Here is a 20,843-nt window from a genome sequence, read left to right on the forward strand (position 1 = left end):
AGAGGAGACTCCACCAATCCCAGAACAGAGGAGACTCCACCAATCACAGAACAGAGGAGACTCCACCAATCACAGAACAGAGGAGACTCCACCAATCGTAGAACAGAGGAGACTCCACCAATCGTAGAACAGAGGAGACTCCACCAATCGTAGATGAGAGGAGACTCCACCAATCACAGAACAGAGGAGACTCCACCAATCGTAGAATAGAGGAGACTCCACCAATCGTAGATGAGAGGAGACTCCACCACTCCCAGAACAGAGGAGACTCCACCAATCACAGAACAGAGGAGACTCCGCCAATCACAGAACAGAGGAGACTCCATTAATCACAGAACAGAGGAGACTCCACCAATCGTAGACGAGAGGAGACTCCACCAATCACAGAACAGAGGAGACTCCGCCAATCACAGAACAGAGGAGACTCCACCAATCATAAACGAGAGGAGACTCCACCAATCACAGAACAGAGGAGACTCCACCAATCACAGAACAGAGGAGACTCCACCAATCACAGAACAGAGGAGACTCCACCAATCGTAGAACAGAGGAGACTCCACCAATCGTAGAACAGAGGAGACTCCACCAATCACAGAACAGAGGAGACTCCACCAATCGTAGAACAGAGGAGACTCCACCAATCGTAGAACAGAGGAGACTCCACCAATCGTAGAACAGAGGAGACTCCACCAATCGTAGATGAGAGGAGACTCCACCATTCACAGAACAGAGGAGACTCCACCAATCACAGAACAGAGGAGACTCCACCAATCGTAGAACAGAGGAGACTCCACCAATCGTAGACGAGAGGAGACTCCACCAATCACAGAACAGAGGAGACTCCACCAATCGTAGATGAGAGGAGACTCCACCAATCCCAGAACAGAGGAGACTCCACCAATCACAGAACAGAGGAGACTCCACCAATCACAGAACAGAGGAGACTCCACCAATCGTAGAACAGAGGAGACTCCACCAATCGTAGAACAGAGGAGACTCCACCAATCGTAGATGAGAGGAGACTCCACCAATCACAGAACAGAGGAGACTCCACCAATCGTAGAATAGAGGAGACTCCACCAATCGTAGATGAGAGGAGACTCCACCAATCACAGAACAGAGGAGACTCCACCAATCGTAGATGAGAGGAGACTCCACCAATCCCAGAACAGAGGAGACTCCACCAATCACAGAACAGAGGAGACTCCGCCAATCACAGAACAGAGGAGACTCCATTAATCACAGAACAGAGGAGACTCCACCAATCATAAACGAGAGGAGACTCCACCAATCACAGAACAGAGGAGACTCCACCAATCACAGAACAGAGGAGACTCCACCAATCACAGAACAGAGGAGACTCCACCAATCACAGAACAGAGGAGACTCCACCAATCACAGAACAGAGGAGACTCCACCAATCGTAGAACAGAGGAGACTCCACCAATCGTAGAACAGAGGAGACTCCACCAATCACAGAACAGAGGAGACTCCACCAATCATAGAACAGAGGAGACTCCACCAATCGTAGAACAGAGGAGACTCCACCAATCGTAGAACAGAGGAGACTCCACCAATCACAGAACAGAGGAGACTCCACCAATCGTAGATGAGAGGAGACTCCACCATTCACAGAACAGAGGAGACTCCACCAATCACAGAACAGAGGAGACTCCACCAATCGTAGAACAGAGGAGACTCCACCAATCGTAGACGAGAGGAGACTCCACCAATCACAGAACAGAGGAGACTCCACCAATCGTAGATGAGAGGAGACTCCACCAATCCCAGAACAGAGGAGACTCCACCAATCACAGAACAGAGGAGACTCCGCCAATCACAGAACAGAGGAGACTCCACCAATCACAGAACAGAGGAGACTTCACCAATCATAGAACAGAGGAGACTCCACCAATCACAGAACAGAGGAGACTCCACCAATCGTAGACGAGAGGAGACTCCACCAATCACAGAACAGAGGAGACTCCACCAATCACAGAACAGAGGAGACTCCACCAATCGTAGACGAGAGGAGACTCCACCAATCACAGAACAGAGGAGACTCCACCAATCACAGAACAGAGGAGACTCCACCAATCACAGAACAGAGGAGACTCCACCAATCACAGAACAGAGGAGACTCCACCAATCACAGAACAGAGGAGACTCCACCAATCGTAGAACAGAGGAGACTCCACCAATCGTAGATGAGAGGAGACTCCACCAATCACAGAACAGAGGAGACTCCACCAATCACAGAACAGAGGAGACTCCACCAATCACAGAACAGAGGAGACTCCACCAATCACAGAACAGAGGAGACTCCACCAATCACAGAACAGAGGAGACTCCACCAATCGTAGAACAGAGGAGACTCCACCAATCGTAGATGAGAGGAGACTCCACCAATCACAGAACAGAGGAGACTCCACCAATCGTAGAATAGAGGAGACTCCACCAATCGTAGATGAGAGGAGACTCCACCAATCCCAGAACAGAGGAGACTCCACCAATCACAGAACAGAGGAGACTCCGCCAATCACAGAACAGAGGAGACTCCATTAATCACAGAACAGAGGAGACTCCACCAATCGTAGACGAGAGGAGACTCCACCAATCACAGAACAGAGGAGACTCCACCAATCACAGAACAGAGGAGACTCCACCAATCACAGAACAGAGGAGACTCCACCAATCACAGAAAAGAGGAGACTCCACCAATCACAGAACAGAGGAGACTCCACCAATCACAGAACAGAGGAGACTCCACCAATCACAGAAAAGAGGAGACTCCACCAATCACAGAACAGAGGAGACTCCACCAATCGTAGATGAGAGGAGACTCCACCAATCACAGAACAGAGGAGACTCCACCAATCACAGAACAGAGGAGACTCCACCAATCACAGAACAGAGGAGACTCCACCAATCACAGAACAGAGGAGACTCCACCAATCATAGAACAGAGGAGACTCCACCAATCACAGAACAGAGGAGACTCCACCAATCACAGAAAAGAGGAGACTCCACCAATCACAGAACAGAGGAGACTCCACCAATCACAGAACAGAGGAGACTCCACCAATCACAGAACAGAGGAGACTCCACCAATCGTAGGATCCAACATTTTGCTTTATTATGAAAAAAAGTACAAAATGACAGCCGCTCGCCTCCACTCGGGGCCCTCAGGTTTGGGGCCCACATCAAGTCTTCCTCGCATTGCGTGGCATGGTGACCCCCCAGGACTGCACTCCCTCAGGGGACTCTGTCTGTGTTGAGGTTGCAGTGACATTGGGACACGTTTGGCCATTATTAGTCCATTCAACACAGTGTGTCACCTCCCCGCGCCCTTCCCTGCCCCCTTCCCCGCCCCCCAGGACTTAAAGGAGAACTCCAGGCAGATATAAAACCTTCATGTGGGGAGTCTACAGACCTGTCTGTGCCGATATTGGCTGAATGTATTCACGAATCACTTGGTGGGTTCCCGTATACAAAACCTCGGCTGTCTGCCTGGAGTTCTGCTTTAATGTTGGTGGACAAGTGGCCTGAGGTGGGCAGACATCTCCTGATCATGGAAGTGGTCACCCATCAGTGGAGGTCCTCGGGGGCGGGTCAGAGATCCCAGGCTGATATGTCCATGTTTGGTATAAATCCCGGCTGGAAGGGGAAAGTCAGGAGAACTTGAATCTGGATCTTCTGGGAAGTCCCCGTCCTCCAGTCTGTATAAAAGATCTGAGCAGAGGTTGCCCTTCATATATTTCACCCCTGGGGATTGGATGGTGGGGTGTCAGAGACATCACTATGGCAACGTGCTGACAACTTCCTCCTTCAGTGTCACCGTCTGGATTTTGGCGTTGGCCAGATACTCCTCTCAGACTTGGAGCTCACCGGCTCCGGCCGGCGGTGGTGGGACCAGAAGATGAGTCCTCTCATGGCTCAGAAGAATGCTGCGGCGGTTGAACCTTTTCCCGCAGTGATTGCAGGGGTAAGGCCGTTCCCCCGTGTGGATCCGCTGGTGGGTGGTCAGATTGTGTTTCAGACTGAAGCTCCGCCCACACTCGTGGCAGGCATACGGTCTCTCGCCAGTGTGAAGGCGGACATGCTTGGTCAGGTGTTGTTTCTGGATAAAACTTTTCCTGCATAAGTGGCAGGAGTAGGGCCTTTCCCCGGAATGGATCCGGAGGTGGTTGATCAACGTGTGCTTCTGGTTGAAGGACTTTCCACACATGGGACATATGAAGATACGGATATGATCCTGGGAGGTTACCGGCTGCACCTCCACCTCAGCTTCTCCATGGGTTGGTTCTGTCCGGTGGTCAGATACAGGTTGTGGCTCCTGTGGTACGATGTCATCAGTTCGAGGACTTTGGTGGCCAGTTATGACCTGTTGTTCATCTGATGAGGTGCGCCCATTGTTTAAAGGTCCCTTGTTGCTGGTGATGGGTTTCGACCTAGCGGTGCCACCTTTTTTCTGGTGAGCTTGGTGGCTCCTTCGATGGTTATTCAGTGTCTCCCTACGGCTGAAGCTTCGACCACACTGCGTGCACAGAAAGGGCTTTTCCCCGGTGTGGGTCCTCTGGTGGGTGACGAGATTGTGTTTCAGACTGAAGCTTCTATTACAGATGTTGCACGTGAAGGGTTTGTAGCCCATGTGCAGCCTCTGATGCTTGGTCAAGTTCTTCTTCTGTAGGAACCTTTTCCCGCACTGGTGGCAAGCGTACAGTCTCTCCCCTTTGTGAAGATGTTCATGCTGGAGAAGGTCCTCTCTTTGGCCAAATATCTGGCCACAACGTGGACAGGAAAAGTGTGAAGTGCCCTTGGTGTGGGAATCTTTGTGTCTGCTCAGAGTTGGTAGACCGGTGACAAGACTGGGTTGACCAGTAGGAAGACGTGGTAGACCGGTGACAAGACTGGGTTGACCAGTAGGAAGACGTGGTAGACCGGTGACAAGACTGGGTTGACCAGTAGGAAGACGTGGTAGACCGGTGACAAGACTTGGTAGACCAGTAGGAAGACGTGGTAGACCGGTGACAAGACTTGGTTGACCGGTGACAAGACTTGGTTGACTGGTGAGCGGACTTGGTTGACCGGTGACATCTATGTCAAGTGAAGAAGTAGTTTGTAGCACTTTCTGAGGCCTAGCTATCGTCTCTTCATTGTCCAGACTCTCTCCGCTATCACCAGCCAACGATGACTTCTCCGTCTTTGTGTTTCCACACGTTGGGTCTCCAGGTGAGTCTGCATCATGTGTTCTACGATGCATGTTGAGGATTCCTTGCCGGTTGAAGGTCTTACCACAGTCCAGGCAGGAGAATGGACGTTCTCCGGTGTGGGTTCTCTGATGGGTCACCAGGTTATGTTTAATGTTGAACTGTTTGCCGCAGTGCTGGCAGCTGAAGGGCCGCTCCCCGCTGTGCAGCCGCAGGTGCTTGGTCAGGTGCTGCTTCTGGATGAAGTTCTTGCCGCACTCCTGGCAGGAGAAGGGTCTCTCTCCGGAGTGGATTCGAAGGTGGGTGATCAGAGGGTGTTTTTGCTTGAAGACCTTGGCGCAGACATGGCACTTGTACATCTTTAGTCCTCCCAGGGATGTCCAAGGAACAGCCGGTTTTATCATGTGGAGTTTCTTAGGAGCTGAGGCGACCTCCTCTAGAGGATTGAATGTATTTTGTGCGTCTTCCAGGGGCCCTTTGTAGTGGATTTTCTGGTGTGCCAGGTAGGTGCTCCGCCGGCTGAATTTCTTCTCACACTCGGAGCAGCTGAAAGGCTTTTCCCCACTGTGTATCTTCAGGTGTGTGAAGAGATTGTGCTTCATGCTGAAACTTCGGTCGCACTGGCCGCACACGAAGGGGCGTTCTCCGCTGTGGACGCGGAGGTGTTTGGTGAGGTGCTGCTTCTGGACAAAGCTCCGTCCGCACTCAGGACATTCGTGGGGTCTTTGTCCGGTGTGGATCCTGTAGTGATTGATAAACGTCTGCTTGTTCGCGAAGCGTTTCCCGCACTCGGGGCAGATGAACGGTCGGGGGTTGGTCACTTGGCTGAGATCCGACTCATGGTTTGGTGGATCATTATCGATCTGCAAGACGTTCACTACGTATCCTTCGTTTGACCCGTCGTCATGGGCAGGAGCAGTGGTGGGACCCCATTGGCTGACCACAAATCCGGTATGAGGTTCGTCTTTGAGAGCCACATTATCTATCTGCTGATGTCCTAAATATCCCCCATGTGGTTCCTCTTTGGGAACGAGGTGACCCATCTGCCAGTCGTTCACGGCGTATCCCGTGTTCGGCTCCTCTTTGAGGTTGCGATAATCTGGAAGTTTCTCAGAGTTGGTGGCCTTGTGGCTCAGATTTGGCCCCTTGTTGGCTGGCAGCTTGTTCTCTTGGCAGCGCCTCTTTTGGTGAGACTTCTGATGAGTGCGTAGATTGACGCGGCGGCTGAAGTTCTTGCCGCATTCGGCACACGGATACGGTTTCTCTCCGGTGTGAATCCTCAGGTGCGTGGTCAGGTTGTGTTTCAGGCTGAAGCCGCGGCCGCACACTTGGCACACGTAGGGCCGTTCGCCGGTGTGTAGACGCTGGTGCTTGGTGAGGTGCTGCTTCTGTATGAAGCTCTTCCCACATTGGCCGCAGGCGTACGGGCGCTCACCGCTGTGGATCCGCTGATGTTTCACCAGATTGTGTCTCTGGGCGAATCCTTTACCACACACGGGACAACAGAAGAACTTCTTCACTTCCAGCAGGGCCACCGACTGGAGATCTTCTCCACTCCAAGAGGTGTCCTCCTCACATTTCACTGTGGTGAGGCCGGGGTCGCTGGGAGAGCTCAGCCAAAGGGCGGACATCAGCTCTTCTTTAATGGCGGCCATATTGGAGGAATCTCCGGACATCATCTCTCCATCTGCAGGAGAACATTGGAGAAGAGTCAACCGCACAATCTGCACCGACCTACACCAGAGATCTTCGTACAATCAGATCCTTCCAGGAAAACGCTCATCACTGAGCTCTGTCTGAAAATGCCGGCAGCCTGGCTGTTATCCCGATCCTCTGGCTTACATGGTCTCTGAGTCGGTGACCCCAGAAGAAGCATGCCAAACAAGGGAAGTGTGAAAACCTTCTCTGGGTACTTGCTGGGGCTGAAGCCAAGAGATGAACATGACAGCCAGGAAACCGGAATTTTCAGGAGATCAGTGATGGAACCTGTGACGGGGGTGAATTTGGATGGGGGGCCCATGGAACACAGCCCCCTTTGGAGAGGTGGGGAGACCCTGTCCTAATATTGAGGGGGGGGGTTGTGGATTTTGTGGTGCCTCCCCCTTGTTCTATTGTGTGTCTGGCTTAGGAGTAAACTATTATGGGATGTGTTTGTGTATTGGCTTGGTGGGGGGTGTCTCCAGCAGCCCTCCCCCCTCATGGGACTGTCTGCTGATGTGTCTCTTGTTACTAAATGTAGATTGCCCCGCCCTGTGTCATTATGCAGGGAGGGGGGATTGCCCCGCCCTGTATCATTATGCAGGGAGGGGGGATTGCCCTGCCCTGTATCATTATGCAGGGAGGGGGGATTGCCCCGCCCTGTGTCCTTGTGCAGGGAGGGGGGTTGTTCCCTGAGTGTATATATCTTGTATCTGTATTAAAATAAAGTAGTCTATCTCCTGTCTTTCATACAAGTCTGGTGTTATCTAGTCTAGTATGGTCAGCGGTGGTGTCCGTGGATATGTGTTCAGACAGGGAAGCCGGAGTCTAACGGAAGTACTCCGTGCAGTCTGGGTCGGTTCCGTTACATTGGTGGCAGTCGGGGTCGGTTCAGTTACATTGGTGCAGTCGGGGTCGGTTCCGTTACATTGGTGCAGTCGGGGGTCCGTTCCGTTACATTGGTGCAGTCGGGGTCGGTTCCGTTACATTGGTGCAGTCTGGGTCGGTTCCGTTACATTGGTGCAGTCGGGGGTCCGGTTCCGTTACATTGGTGGCAGCGGTGGGATTGTGCTTCCAAGCTGTGAACACGTCCAAACCACCACCGGGATCCAAGATCAGGAAAGGAGACGTCGGTCACCCCAGGGGAGATATGGACCTGACATCAGAGTTCCCGGAGCTGCTACAGACCGTTCTTGCACCATACCCCAGGACTGTGTCTGCGGATCAGTACCTGGAGCTCAGGCAGCGGATTTGGGAGGTGCTTTGGAGAGGAGCCCTCCAGGTTGCTGGTATGGACAAGGGCAAGTGCTATCCAACCCCAGGGGACCGGGCCAGGGACCATCGGAAGTTACAGATGCCATTCCTGGGAGAGCGACCCCAGGAGCAATGGGTGACTGAGTTGGACAGGCTGGTCCAGCAGGCGATGGTACGCAGAGCAGGAATATTTCAGGGTGACAACTTCTCTGCTGAGGTAAAACAACCTGGTGAGCCTCCAGCAGAAGAGGTGGCAACAGGGCCAAACATTAGTGACCTCTGCCCAGCACTGGTAACATCTTCTGACGGACAGGAGATTGTGAACCCCGATCCCCAGACACCAGTTCCAGAGACTGGGGATCTGATTGACTTTTCTGCTGAGGAGGAACCAGCCGGCGAGCCTCCAGCAGAAGAGCTGGCCTCAGGGCATGGCGTGGTTGACCTCTGCCCACAACAATCAGCACCGCAGGAGCTACAGGAAGAGGATGCAATCGGCACCTCACAACGGCAGCTTGAGCTGATCCATGGATGGGACTTCGGTCTCCACTGACACAACCCCAGAAAAGGGTCCGGCATTGGGACAGGAGGAGGTCAGCCGTACTTTGCAAACACTGGGGGAGGTCCATCAAGTCAAAGTGGAGGAGACTACAGTCACCACCTGGGTACCCCAGGGATGCTGGGCAGTCGGTCCTGATCCCCCACTGCATGATGGAGCCGGCCCAGATCCCCCACCGCATGATGGAGCCGGCCCAGATCCCCCACCGCATGATGGAGCCGGCCCAGATCCCCCACCGCATGATGGAGCCGGCCCAGATCCCCCACCGCATGATGGAGTCGGCCCAGATCCCTCACCGCATGATGGAGTCGGCCCAGCCACTCTGTCTTCTCCCCAGCGGCTGAGAGGACTTCAGGGAGAAGGACCAGTCCGTACTTCTCCCCAGCTTCGGGTATGTTCTACGGGAGAGGCAGAGGTTGGCTGGGTGAGGAATGCTTTGTGGGGGACAATTTATTTGGGGTCCTGTGTGGGTGCCGGCATTGGGGGACTGGAAGTACAGACTAACTTCGGAGTCCATTCCAGTCTTCGGCGTCTCCTCCTGCGTTAGTCTCCTGGAGATACATGACGGGAGTGACTTTGGGTGGGGGGCCCATGGAACACAGCCCCCTTTGGAGAGGTGGGGAGACCCCTATCTCAGCTCCCCATATCCCTCTTATGTGTAAGTCCCCCTGTGCCTGTTAGGGGTACAGGGTGATCTGTCCTAATATTGGGGGGGTTGTGGATTTTGTGGTGTCATGTGGTTGCATCCCATTGTTCTATTGTGTGTCTGGCTTGGGAGCAAACTATTATGGGATGTGTTTGTGTTTTGGCTTGGTGGGGGAGGGTGTCTCCAGCAGCCCTCCCCCCTGATGGGACTGTCTGTTGGTGTATCTCTTGTTACTAGATGTGGTTTGCCCCGCCCTGTGTCATTATGCGGGGAGGGGGGATTGCCCCGCCCTGTGTCATTATGCAGGGAGGGGGGATTGCCCCGCCCTGTGTCATTATGCAGGGAGGGGGGATTGCCCCGCCCTGTGTCATTATGCAGGGAGGGGGGGATTGCCCCGCCCTGTGTCATTATGCAGGGAGGGGGGGATTGCCCCGCCCTGTGTCGATATGCAGGGAGGGGGGATTACCCCGCCCTGTGTCATTATGCAGGGAGGGGGGGATTGCCCCGCCCTGTGTCATTATGCAGGGAGAGGGGATTGCCCCGCCCTGTGTCATTATGCAGAGAGGAGGGATTGCCCCGCCCTGTGTCATTATGCAGGGAGGGGGATTGCCCCGCCTTGTGTCATTATGCAGAGAGGGGGGATTGCCCCGCCCTGTGTCATTATGCAGGGAGGGGGATTGCCCCGCCTTGTGTCATTATGCAGGGGGGGGGGGGATTGCCCCGCCTTGTGTCATTATGCAGGGAGGGGGATTGCCCCGCCTTGTGTCATTATGCAGGGAGGGGGATTGCCCCGCCTTGTGTTATTATGCAGGGAGGGGGGATTGTCCCCGGAGTGTATATATCTTGTGTCTGTGTTACAATAAAGCCGTCTGTTTCCTGGTTTCCTTCATGTCTGGTGTGTCTCGTCCTGTATGGTCAGCGGTGGGGTCCGGGGATCTGTGTTCGGACAGGGAAGGGAGTCTAATGGAAGTACTCAGTACAGTCTGGGTCGGTTCTATTACATTGGTGCAGATGGGTCGGTTCTGTTACATTGGTGCAGATGGGTCCGGTTCTGTTACATTGGTGCAGATGGGTCGGTTCCGTTACATTGGTGCAGATGGGTCGGTTCTGTTACATTGGTGCAGATGGGTCGGTTCTGTTACATTGGTGCAGTCGGGGTCGGTTCTGTTACATTGGTGCAGATGGGTCGGTTCTGTTACATTGGTGCAGATGGGTCGGTTCTGTTACATTGGTGCAGATGGGTCCGGTTCTGTTACATTGGTGCAGATGGGTCGGTTCTGTTACATTGGTGCAGATGGGTCCGGTTCTGTTACAGAACCTTCCTGTTCACTTGCAACAGACTCAAGTAGCAGAAAGTCGATGTTTTCTCATTTTTTCCTACAATGTCCATCTCAGTGCTGAGGATCTCCTGCAGCCACTTCCTGTCTCCATGCCCTCCACCAATGGCTGCGTGGCATTTCTCAGGGCGGATGGTGACAATGGTGGACCATGTCTGTTGAAGGGTCCACTTGTGGCCTCCATCAGAAGCCCGTCTGACACAAAAAACTTTTATTGGGTTTTGGGTGGAGCTGGGGGAAGGCTGAGACCCTCCCATCAGGGTATCATTGCTAAGTCCAGTAGGGTGGTTTTCCCTCATTTCCTGTCCCAGGGGCCACACAGGAAGTGAGGGGAAATATCCTCCATGGGGTCCCAGACAGTAATAAAAGTCTGGCGGGGGGACGTCCCTCTCCTGCTCCACCCAATACTGAGCTCCGCCCTCCTGTCTGCGCACTCAGCTCCGCCCTCCTAAATGCTCACTCAGCTCCGCCCTCCTGTCTGCGCACTCAGCTCCGCCCTCCTAAATGCTCACTCAGCTCCGCCCTCCTCTCTGTGTGTTCAGCTCCACCCTCCTGTCTGCTCACTCAGCTCCGCCCTCCTGTCTGCTCACTCAGCTCCGCCCTCCTAAATGCTCACTCAGCTCCGCCCTCCTCTCTGTGCGTTCAGCGATCGTTCATTGGATAGCGATTATTAAATCTAATTTCTGCACCAAAAACATCCAACAGGAGAAGTGATTAGGGGTGGAGGGACATTTGGGGGCGATCGCCCCGCACTGAGCGGGTACAGATCTGATGTGTATGGGGGGCAGAGAGACCGACGTCACACTTACCAGACACGGAGCGCCCGACTCTCTCCTCTGCCCGCCGCCTCTCCGCGCTCTCGGGTTGTCTCTGAACTCTCGGGTTGTCTCTCTCTGCTCTCTCGGGTTGTCTCTGAACTCTCGGGTTGTCTCTCTCTGCTCTCTCGGGTTGTCTCTGCTCTCTCGGGTTGTCTCTCTCTGCTCTCTCGGGTTGTCTCTGCTCTCTCGGGTTGTCTCTCTCTGCTCTCTCGGGTTGTCTCTGCTCTCTCGGGTTGTCTCTCTCTGCTCTCTCGGGTTGTCTCTGCTCTCTCGGGTTGTCTCTCTCTGCTCTCTCGGGTTGTCTCTCTCTGCTCTCTCGGGTTGTCTCTGAACTCTCGGGTTGTCTCTGAACTCTCGGGTTGTCTCTCTCTGCTCTCTCGGGTTGTCTCTGCTCTCTCGGGTTGTCTCTGAACTCTCGGGTTGTCTCTGCTCTCTCGGGTTGTCTCTTTCTGCTCTCTCGGGTTGTCTCTCTCTGCTCTCTCGGGTTGTCTCTCTCTGCTCTCTCGGGTTGTCTCTGCTCTCTCGGGTTGTCTCTCTCTGCTCTCTCGGGTTGTCTCTGCTCTCTCGGGTTGTCTCTCTCTGCTCTCTCGGGTTGTCTCTGCTCTCTCGGGTTGTCTCTGCTCTCTCAGATTGTCTCTCCGCACTCTCAGGCAGTCTCTCTCTGAACTCTTTGGTTGTGTCTCTGCACTCTCGGGTTGTTTCTCTCTGAACTCTCAGGTTGTCTCTCTGTGCTCTCAGGTTCTCTCTGCAGTCTTGGGTTGTCTCTCTCTGAACTCCTGGGTTGTGTCTCTGCACTCTCGGGTTGTCTCTCTCGGGTTCTCTCTGTGCTCTCAGGTTGTCTCTGCACTTTCGGGTTGTCTCTCTCTCTGCACTCTCGGGTTGTCTCTGCTCTCTCTCTGCACTTTTGGGTTGTGTCTCTGCACTCTCGGGTTGTCTATGCGCTCTCTCTGCACTCTTGGGTTGTGTCTCTGCTCTCTCGGGTTGTCTCTCTCGGGTTCTCTCTGCACTCTCAGGTTGTCTCTGCGCTCTCTCTGAACTCTTGGGTTGTGTCTCTGCACTTTCGGGTTGTCTCTCTCAGGTTGTCTCTCTCTGCGCTCTCGGGTTGTCTCTCTCGGGTTCTCTCTGCACTCTCAGGTTCTCTCTGCTCTCTCGGGTTGTCTCTCAGGTTGTCTCTCTCAGGTTCTCTCTGCACTCTCAGGTTCTCTCTGCTCTCTCGGGTTGTCTCTCTCAGGTTCTCTCTGCTCTCTCAGGTTCTCTCTGCGCTCTCGGGTTGTCTCTCTCGGGTTGTTTCTCTCAGGTTCTCTCTGCGCTCTCGGGTTGTCTCTCTCGGGTTGTCTCTCTCTGCACTCTCGGGTTGTCACTTTCTGATTGTCCCTCTTTGAACTCCCTAGTTGTTTTTCTGGCTGTCTCTGGTTGTCACTCTCTGGCTGTCACTCTCTGTCTGGCTGTCTCTGTGCCCCTTGTTGCTCTCTCTCTCTCCCTGCGATCTCTGTACTCAGACTGTCTCTTCCTGCAGTGTGAGCGTCTCCTGCTGCAGCCCAAAAGCCCTCCCTGCACAGAGAGCATTCTGGGAAAAATCTGCAGGGAGAGCGGGGAGGAGACTGAGAGCTGCACAGAGAGAGACACACAGAGACAGGCAGGAGGGAGGGAGAGAGAGAGACAGGCAGGAGGGAGGGAGACAGGCAGGAGGGAGGGAGAGAGAGAGACAGGCAGGAGAGAGAGAGACAGACAGGAGGGAGGGAGAGAGAGAGACAGGCAGGAGAGGGAGAGAGGCAGGAGAGAGACAGAGACAGGCAGGGGGGGAGAGACAGACAGGCAGGAGGTAGACAGAGACAGGCAGGAGGGAGAGAGAGACAGACAGGAGAGAGTGAGGCAGGCAGGAGAGACAGGCAGGAGGGAAACAGAGACAGGCAGGAGAGAGAGAGCCAGGCAGGAGGGAGGGAGAGAGACACAGAGACGGGCGGGAGAGGGAGGGAGACAGGCAGGAGAGGGAAACAGAGACAGGCAGGACAGACAGGCAGGAGAGAGAGAGGGGGGCAGGGGAGCGAGAGACAGACATGAGGGAAATAGAGACAGGCGGGAGAGGGAGAGAGACAGAGACAGGCAGGAGAGAGATAGAGACAGGCAGGAGAGAGATAGAGACAGGCAGGAGAGCCATAGACAGGCAGGAGAGAGAGAGGCATGAGGGAGAGAGACAGGCAGGAGACAGGCAGGAGGGCGACAGGCAGGAGGGAGGTAGAGAGACAGGCAGGAGAGACAGGCAGGAGGGAAACAGAGACAGGCAGGAGGGAGAGAGACAGGTGGGAGGGAGGGAGAGATACAGAGACAGGCAGGAGAGGGAGGGAGCCAGGCAGAAGGGAAACAGAGACAGGCAGGGGAGGGAAAGAGACAGGCAGGAGAGTGAGACAGGCAGGGGAGAGAGAGACAGGCAGGAGAGACAGAGACAGGCAGGAGAGAGAGTGAGGCATGCAGGAGAGAGATAGACAGGTGGGAGAGAGATGGAGACAGGCAGGAGAGAGACAGGCAAGCTGAAGGGAGAGACACTGAGACAGGCAGGGGAGAGACAGAGATTCAGCCAGGAGGGACAGAGAGACAGGCAGGAGAGGGAGAGAGACACAGAGACAGGCAGGAGAGAGACAGAGACAGGCAGGAGAGAGAGAGACAGACAGGGGGAAACAGAGACAGGCAGGAGAGAGACAGGCAGGAGAGAGAGGGGGAAGAGACTGGCAGGAGAGAGAGGGGAGAAATGGCAGGATAGACAGACAGGAGAGAGAGAAAGGCAGGGGAGGGAGAGAGACAGGCAGGAGAGAGAGAGGGGGGGGCAGGGGGGGGAGAGAGACAGGCAGGAGGGAGGGAGAGACACAGAGACATGCAGGAGGGAGACAGGCAGGAGGGAGGGACAGAGAGACAGGCAGGAAAGAGAGAGAGAGACGGTGGCAGGAGAGAGACAGAGACAGGCAGGAGGGAGAGAGAGACGGGCAGGGAGAGATAGAGACAGGCAGGAGAGAGAGACAGACAGGAGAGAGAGACAGACAGGAGAGAGAGACAGGCAGGAGAGAGACAGAGACAGGCAGGAGAGAGAGACAGGCAAGATGAAGGGAGAGACAGAGAGACACTGAGACAGGCAGGGGAGAGACAGAGATTCAGCCAGGAGGGACAGAGAGACAGGCAGGAGAGGGAGAGAGACACAGAGACAGGCAGGAGAGAGACAGAGACAGGTGGGAGAGAGAGACAGGCAGGAGAGAGAGAGGGGGGGCAGGAGAGAGAGGGGAAGAGACTGGCAGGAGAGAGAGGGGAGAGGGGGCAGGATAGACAGACAGGAGAGAGAGAAAGGCAGGGGAGGGAGAGAGACAGGCAGGAGAGAGGGGGGGCAGGGGGGAGACAGAGACAGACAGGAGAGAGAGACAGGCAGGAGGGAGGGAGAGACACAGAGACATGCAGGAAAGAGAGAGAGAGAGAAACAGTGGCAGGAGAGAGACAGAGACAGACAGGAGGGAGAGAGAGGCGGGCAGGGAGAGAGACAGACAGGAGAGAGAGAGAGAGACAAGCAGGGGGAGAGAGACAGGCAGGAGAGACAGACACACAAAGGCAGGAGAGAGACAGAGACGGGCAGGAGGGAGAGAGAGATGGGCAGGGAGAGAGACAGGCAGGAGAGAGACAGGCAGGGGGAGACGGGCAGGAGAGAGACAGAGGCAGGCAGGAGAGAGACACAGAGACAGGCAGGAGGGAGAGAGACAGAGACAGACAGGAGAGACAGACACATAAAGGCAGGAGAGAGAGAGAGACGGGTGGGCAGGGGGGAGAGAGACAGAGGCAGGCAGGAGAGATACACACACAAAGGCAGGAGAGAGATAGGCAGGAGGGACAGGCGGGTGGGAGACAGAGAAAGGCAAGAGAGAGAGACAGAGACAGGCAGGAAAAAGAGAGAGAGAGGCAGAGGCAGGCAGGAGGGAGATATACAGTTGTGGTGAAGAGTGCCCCCTCCTGGAGAATCGGGAAAATACAGGGCGGACGAGGGGAGAGAGACACAGAGACAGGCAGGAGGGAGTTATGCAGTGGTGAAGAGCGCCCTCTCCTGGAGAGTCGGGAATATACAGGACGGACGATGAGTGAGCCGGCAGAACCCATTTCTTGTATTTCTTCTGCGATTCCTATTCTGTAACTGGAGGTGACACCAGAATGGGCCAATCAGAAAACAACATGGCGACAAGTCAACCAATGAAATGCTCCCTCCCCCCCCACATTCAATAGTTTGTGTAACAAGCATGCACACAGTGAAGGACGCAGCCTCCATGTTGTCCCCTCATTCTCCATTGATATATGGCCTGTGTGTTAAGAGGTGTCACAGGCAGAGCCCAGCAGGGAGCCCCAGAGCTCTAACACATTTCGGGCTTGTCTACCAGAGCTGTACAATTTAGCACCTCGTAAAAAGATACCTCAGCCTTCCCGGGAGTTCAAGGCATTCCTGAGAAGCAGGAAACCAGATAACCTTTTTAAACATCCATTTGTCCCCTATGCCTCCTATCTTGGAATATGAGAGACTTGCATAAAAACCGGACATATCGTCAGATTGGCCACGAGAGGACGAACAGTTTGATAGGTCACTCTCCTTGGCCGGAATACATAGAAAAGTAGATGTCATGAACCGTTCAGTGTATCATTTCATAATTCCTATCCAATCAATCTTCAGACGTGTCTGCATAATAATCTGCCCGCAGGTGGAATGTCACTTGTGCATAGGAAAGTTATGGGCCAAAATAGGAGTTATGGGAGATTTTGGCTCTAGTTGAGGTATTCACCCACACCTCCACGCCCTAAAGGGGGTATTGGTCCTTGACTTCAGAGACACCCCCTGCTGGGGACTACAAAATAGGCTGTCAGGCCTAAGAGAAAGAAGTTGAAGAATTCTCCCATTTAACATCAATACCACCTGGGGAGACCCGTGCCCTTTCACTCTGAAACTTGGATCTGCTTACATCCAAGGCTTCATGGCAAGTACCTGAACCCTTTCACCTCTCTGATATCTCTTTGCTGTGCTGTTGGTCTCTGTATATTTATATATATATCTTAGTTACATCTTTTCTGTAAATATTTTTATTGCACCCGTTTGACCTTTTAGTAATAAATCTTTCCTTCTGAAAATGCTGAACTGTTTCTATAGCTCTTTATTGCAATTTACAAATTCCTGCCTCTAAAGAGAACGCTACTGTGTGTGTTTAACCCTCTGTGTAATCTGCCTGCGGTGACCGTATTATACAGACGATTATCTCAACCATCATAGTGTATTTCTGATATTGCCGAGTTTCCTCTTTCTCTGTACAAAAAGGGGGTGGTGGCAGTGTGAAGGGTTAATTGCCTAATTAACCTGACCCAGTAACAATCGCCCAGGCTGCCGGTACATCGATTGTGGTCCATTAGCTGGAAAATCGTTGTGCAGGGTGCAGCTGGGTGTGGCATGGTTACGTACGTGACATCGCGGTTTCAGATTGGCTAGTCCTTCGGTCACGAGTTTGGTGAGAAGGTCTGGGGTACACAGGAGAGCAGAAAATGATATCTCCTTAACCATCCTAGCAGGTATGTCATATTTCGTATCTAACCATTCAGCAGATGCGTCTGCATATTAATCATCTAGTGGCAAGGCTGCTAAATGCACCAAGAATAAGTTATAAACCATGACATCAGCTGGGAGAGTTTTTAGTTCTAGCTTGGGTCTCCGCCCCAACACCCCTCCCCAAAGGAGACGATTGGTTCTCTGCTTCAAGGAGACACCCTGCTGAGTTCCTAGAAAAAGCTGAGTTGACAGAAGTTGAAGATTCTCCCTTGTAACATCGAAACCAGCTTCGGGAGATAAGGCCCTTTTGGATCTGAAACCTAATCTGCTTAAACCAGGACGTTTGACAAGTACTTTATCTCCCTAAATTCCTTTCTGTTACCTCTTTGCTGTGTTATTGCTCTCTGTATATTTATATATATATTGGTTACATCTTTTCTGTAAATATTTTCATTGCACCCTTTTGACCTTTTAGTAATAAATCTTACTTTCTGAAAGTGTTGAACTGTTTCTAAAGCTCTTTAATGCAAACTAAGAACCTCTGCCTCTGGAGCGCTACTGTGTGTTTTAAACTTCGGTATATCTCTGCCTGCGGTGACCGTGTTATACAGACGATTATTCAACCATTATAGTGTTATTGCTGATATTGCCGAGTTTCCTCTTTCAAAAAGGAGGTGGTGGCAGTGTGAAGGGTTAATTGCGTAATTAATCTGACCCAGTAACAATCACTCTCAGGCTGCCGGTACATCGATTGTGGTCCATTAGCTGGAAAATCGTTGTGCAGGGTGCAGCTGAGTGTGGCATTGTTACGCACGTGACATCGCAGTTTTAGATTGGCTAGTCCTTCGGTCACGAGTTTGGCGAGAAGAGATGGGGTCTGATGCCGCGATCGTCACAAGGTCCTCCAACTTTCCCATAACCGAGGTCCTCCAACTCCCCCATAGCTGAGGTCCTTCAACCCCCCCCCCATAGCTGAGGTCCTCCAGCTCCCCTATAGCTAAGGTCCTCCAACCCCCTCCCCCCATAGCTGAGGTCCTCCAACTCCCCCATAGATGAGGTCCTCCAACCCTTCCATAGCCGAGGTCCTCCAACCCCTCCATAGATGAGGTCCTCCAACTCTTCCATAGCTGAGGTCCTCCAACCCTTCCATAGCTGAGGTCCTCTGACCCCCCCCCCCCCATAGATGAGGTCCTCCAACTCTTCCATAGCTGAGGTCCTCTAACTCTTCCATAGCTGAGGTCCTCTGACCCCCCCCATAGCTGAGGTCCTCCTTTCCACTTATTCTTTTTGTTGCCCTTCAATGAACTGTAATTCACCGTGTCCTTTTTACTGCATGAGAGTAGTCTGCTGGCTTTGTCAGCTGTGACTTCACATTGCATGTTTCCGCTAAGGCTGTCCACAAGCGCCCCCAGATCCTTTTCTATGACCGATCCTCCCAGGGGAGCCCCCACTAATGGGGATAACTTTACATTTCTCAATATTCAACCTCATCTGCCATGTGGTTGCCCAATTAAGTGGCTTCTTACCCGACGTTCACAGCCAAGCTCTTTCCAGAAACGCAGTACAGTCCATTGAACATGATGTCCTCTGGGACACGTTCACATCTTCGCGTTGTCACCCGCTGCGTTTTTTTGGAAAGGGTCAGGGGCTTTTTTTTAATGCAAAACATTGCATTTTTGGTTCTAAAGACTACCATGGGAACATTGCAGAAAAGCATGCATTGCGTTTTTGCCGCATTTTTGATGCGCTTTGTGTTTTAAATCTGCTCATCAGCAAAAAAAAAAACAAAAAACAATGCAATGCAGAAACGTATCAAACACAACCTGCATAGGTGTGAACTTAGACTTAGGGATGAGTTATAGTTGGCCTATAAGGAATAGTGTTCCAGGGTTAGGTGATAGTTGGCCCTGTTCCAGAGTTAGGTGAGGGGTGCACCTGGGGGCAGAGGTGTTCCTGGCTTAGGTGACGGGTGGACCTGTGGGCAGTGGTGTTCCTGGGTTAGGTGACGGGTGGACCTGTGGGCTGCAGTGTTTCAGGGTTAGGTGACGGGTGGACCTGTGGGCAGAGGTGTTCTTGGCTTAGGTGATGGGTGGACCTGTGGGCAGCAGTGTTTCAGGGTTAGGTGACGGGTGGACCTGTGGGCAGTGGTGTTCCTGGGTTAGGTGACGGGTGGACCTGTGGGCTGCAGTGTTTCAGGGTTAGGTGACGGGTGCACCTGTGGGCAGTGGTGTTCCTGGGTTAGGTGACGGGTGGACCTGTGGGCAGAGGTGTTCCTGGGTTAGGTGAGGGGTGGACTTGTGGGCAGCGGTGTTTCAGGGTCAGGTGACGGGTGGACCTGTGGGCAGAGGTGTTCCTGGGTTAGGTGACGGGTGGACCTGTGGGCAGAGGTGTTCCTGGGTTAGGTGACGGGTGGACCTGTGGGCAGTGTCACTACTGGTAGCATGAGGACATACCTGGACCCTACAGAGGTTGTATAAGCAGTCCAACTCCTCCAGGATGGCACATCAATATGTACCATTGCCAGGTTTGCTGTGTTTCCCAGCACAGTCTCAAGAGCACGGAGGAGGTTCCAGGAGACAAGAGCACGGAGGAGATTCCAGGAGACAGGCAGTTCCTCTAGGAGTGCTGGACAGGGCCGTAGAAGGTCCTAACCCATCAGCAGGACCGGTATCTGCTCCTTTGTACAAGGAGGAACAGGATGAGACCTGCCAGAGCCCTACAAAATGACCTCCAGCAGGCCACTGGTAGGAATGTCTCTGACCAAACAATCTTCATGAGGGTGGCCTGAGGGCCCGACGTCCTCTAGTGGGCCCTGTGCTCACTGCCCGGCACCATAGAGCTGGATTGGCATTGGCCATTGAACACCAAAATTGGCAGGTCCACTACTGGCGCCCTGTGCTTTTCACAGATGAGAGCAGGTTCACCCTGAGCACGTGAAAGGGTCTGGAGAAGCTGTGGAGAACGTTCTGCTGCCTGTAACATGGTTCAGCATGGCCGTTGTGGTGGTGGGTCAGTGATGGTCTGGGGAGGTATATCCATGGAGGGACACACAGACCTCTACAGGCTAGACAATGACATCCTGACTGCCATTAGGTATCGGGATGAGATCCTTGAACCCACTGTCAGACCCTATGCTGGTGCAGTGGGTCCCGGGTTCCTCCTGGTGCACGACCATGCCCGGCCTCATGTGGGGAGAGTATGCTGGCAGTTCCTGGAGGATGAAGGAATTGATACCACTGAATGGCCCCCACACTCTCCTGACCTAAATCCAATAGAACCCCTCTGGGATGTCATGTTTCGGTCGATCCGACGCCAGCAGGTTGCACCTCAGACTGTCCAGGAGCTCAGTGACACCCTGGCCCAGATCTGGGAGGAAATCCCCAAGGACACCATCCGTGGTCTCATTAGGAGCCTCCCCCAACATTGGCAGGTATGCATACAAGCACGTGGGGGCCACACAGACTACTGAGGACCATTCTGAGTTGCTGCAATGACATTTCACCAACATGGACTCGCCTGCGGCATCATTTCTTCACTTTGATTTTCGGGGTGTCTTTGATGGAAATGATCGACCTACAGAGGACTGAATGCAAACAATGAGACATCCTTAAGTTCCTCACCCATCACCCAGTCCAGATCAGTGTAGAGATCCAGCAGGAGATTCGTCCCCATTGAGGTCTGATGGGTTCTCAGAGTTTTCCTCTCATTTTTTGGAGCCGTGTATAAACCCAGCCTGAGATCGGCCGGAATATGGAATAACCAAGACCACACCC

The 20,843-nt window shown here is 53.4% G+C and overlaps 1 protein-coding gene across 1 annotated transcript; it reads right to left on the reverse strand.

The window, feature by feature from the left end:
• Positions 1 to 3,114: 3,114 nt before the first annotated feature.
• LOC149429174 (uncharacterized) lies at positions 3,115 to 12,140 on the reverse strand. The gene is made up of 2 exons (XM_089666653.1): positions 11,511 to 12,140; positions 3,115 to 6,897 (listed from the first exon to the last, which is right to left on the reverse strand). Exon 2 carries the CDS (start codon positions 6,887 to 6,889, stop codon positions 3,872 to 3,874), a length of 3,018 nt encoding a protein of 1,005 aa, XP_089522779.1. The 5' UTR covers positions 6,890 to 6,897; positions 11,511 to 12,140; the 3' UTR covers positions 3,115 to 3,871.
• Positions 12,141 to 20,843: the final 8,703 nt, after the last annotated feature.

Source organism: Staurois parvus, unplaced genomic scaffold, assembly GCF_062004578.1.
Source record: "Staurois parvus isolate SC_StPar_1 unplaced genomic scaffold, SC_StPar_1.0 ptg002758l, whole genome shotgun sequence".
Lineage (NCBI taxonomy): Eukaryota > Metazoa > Chordata > Amphibia > Anura > Ranidae > Staurois > Staurois parvus.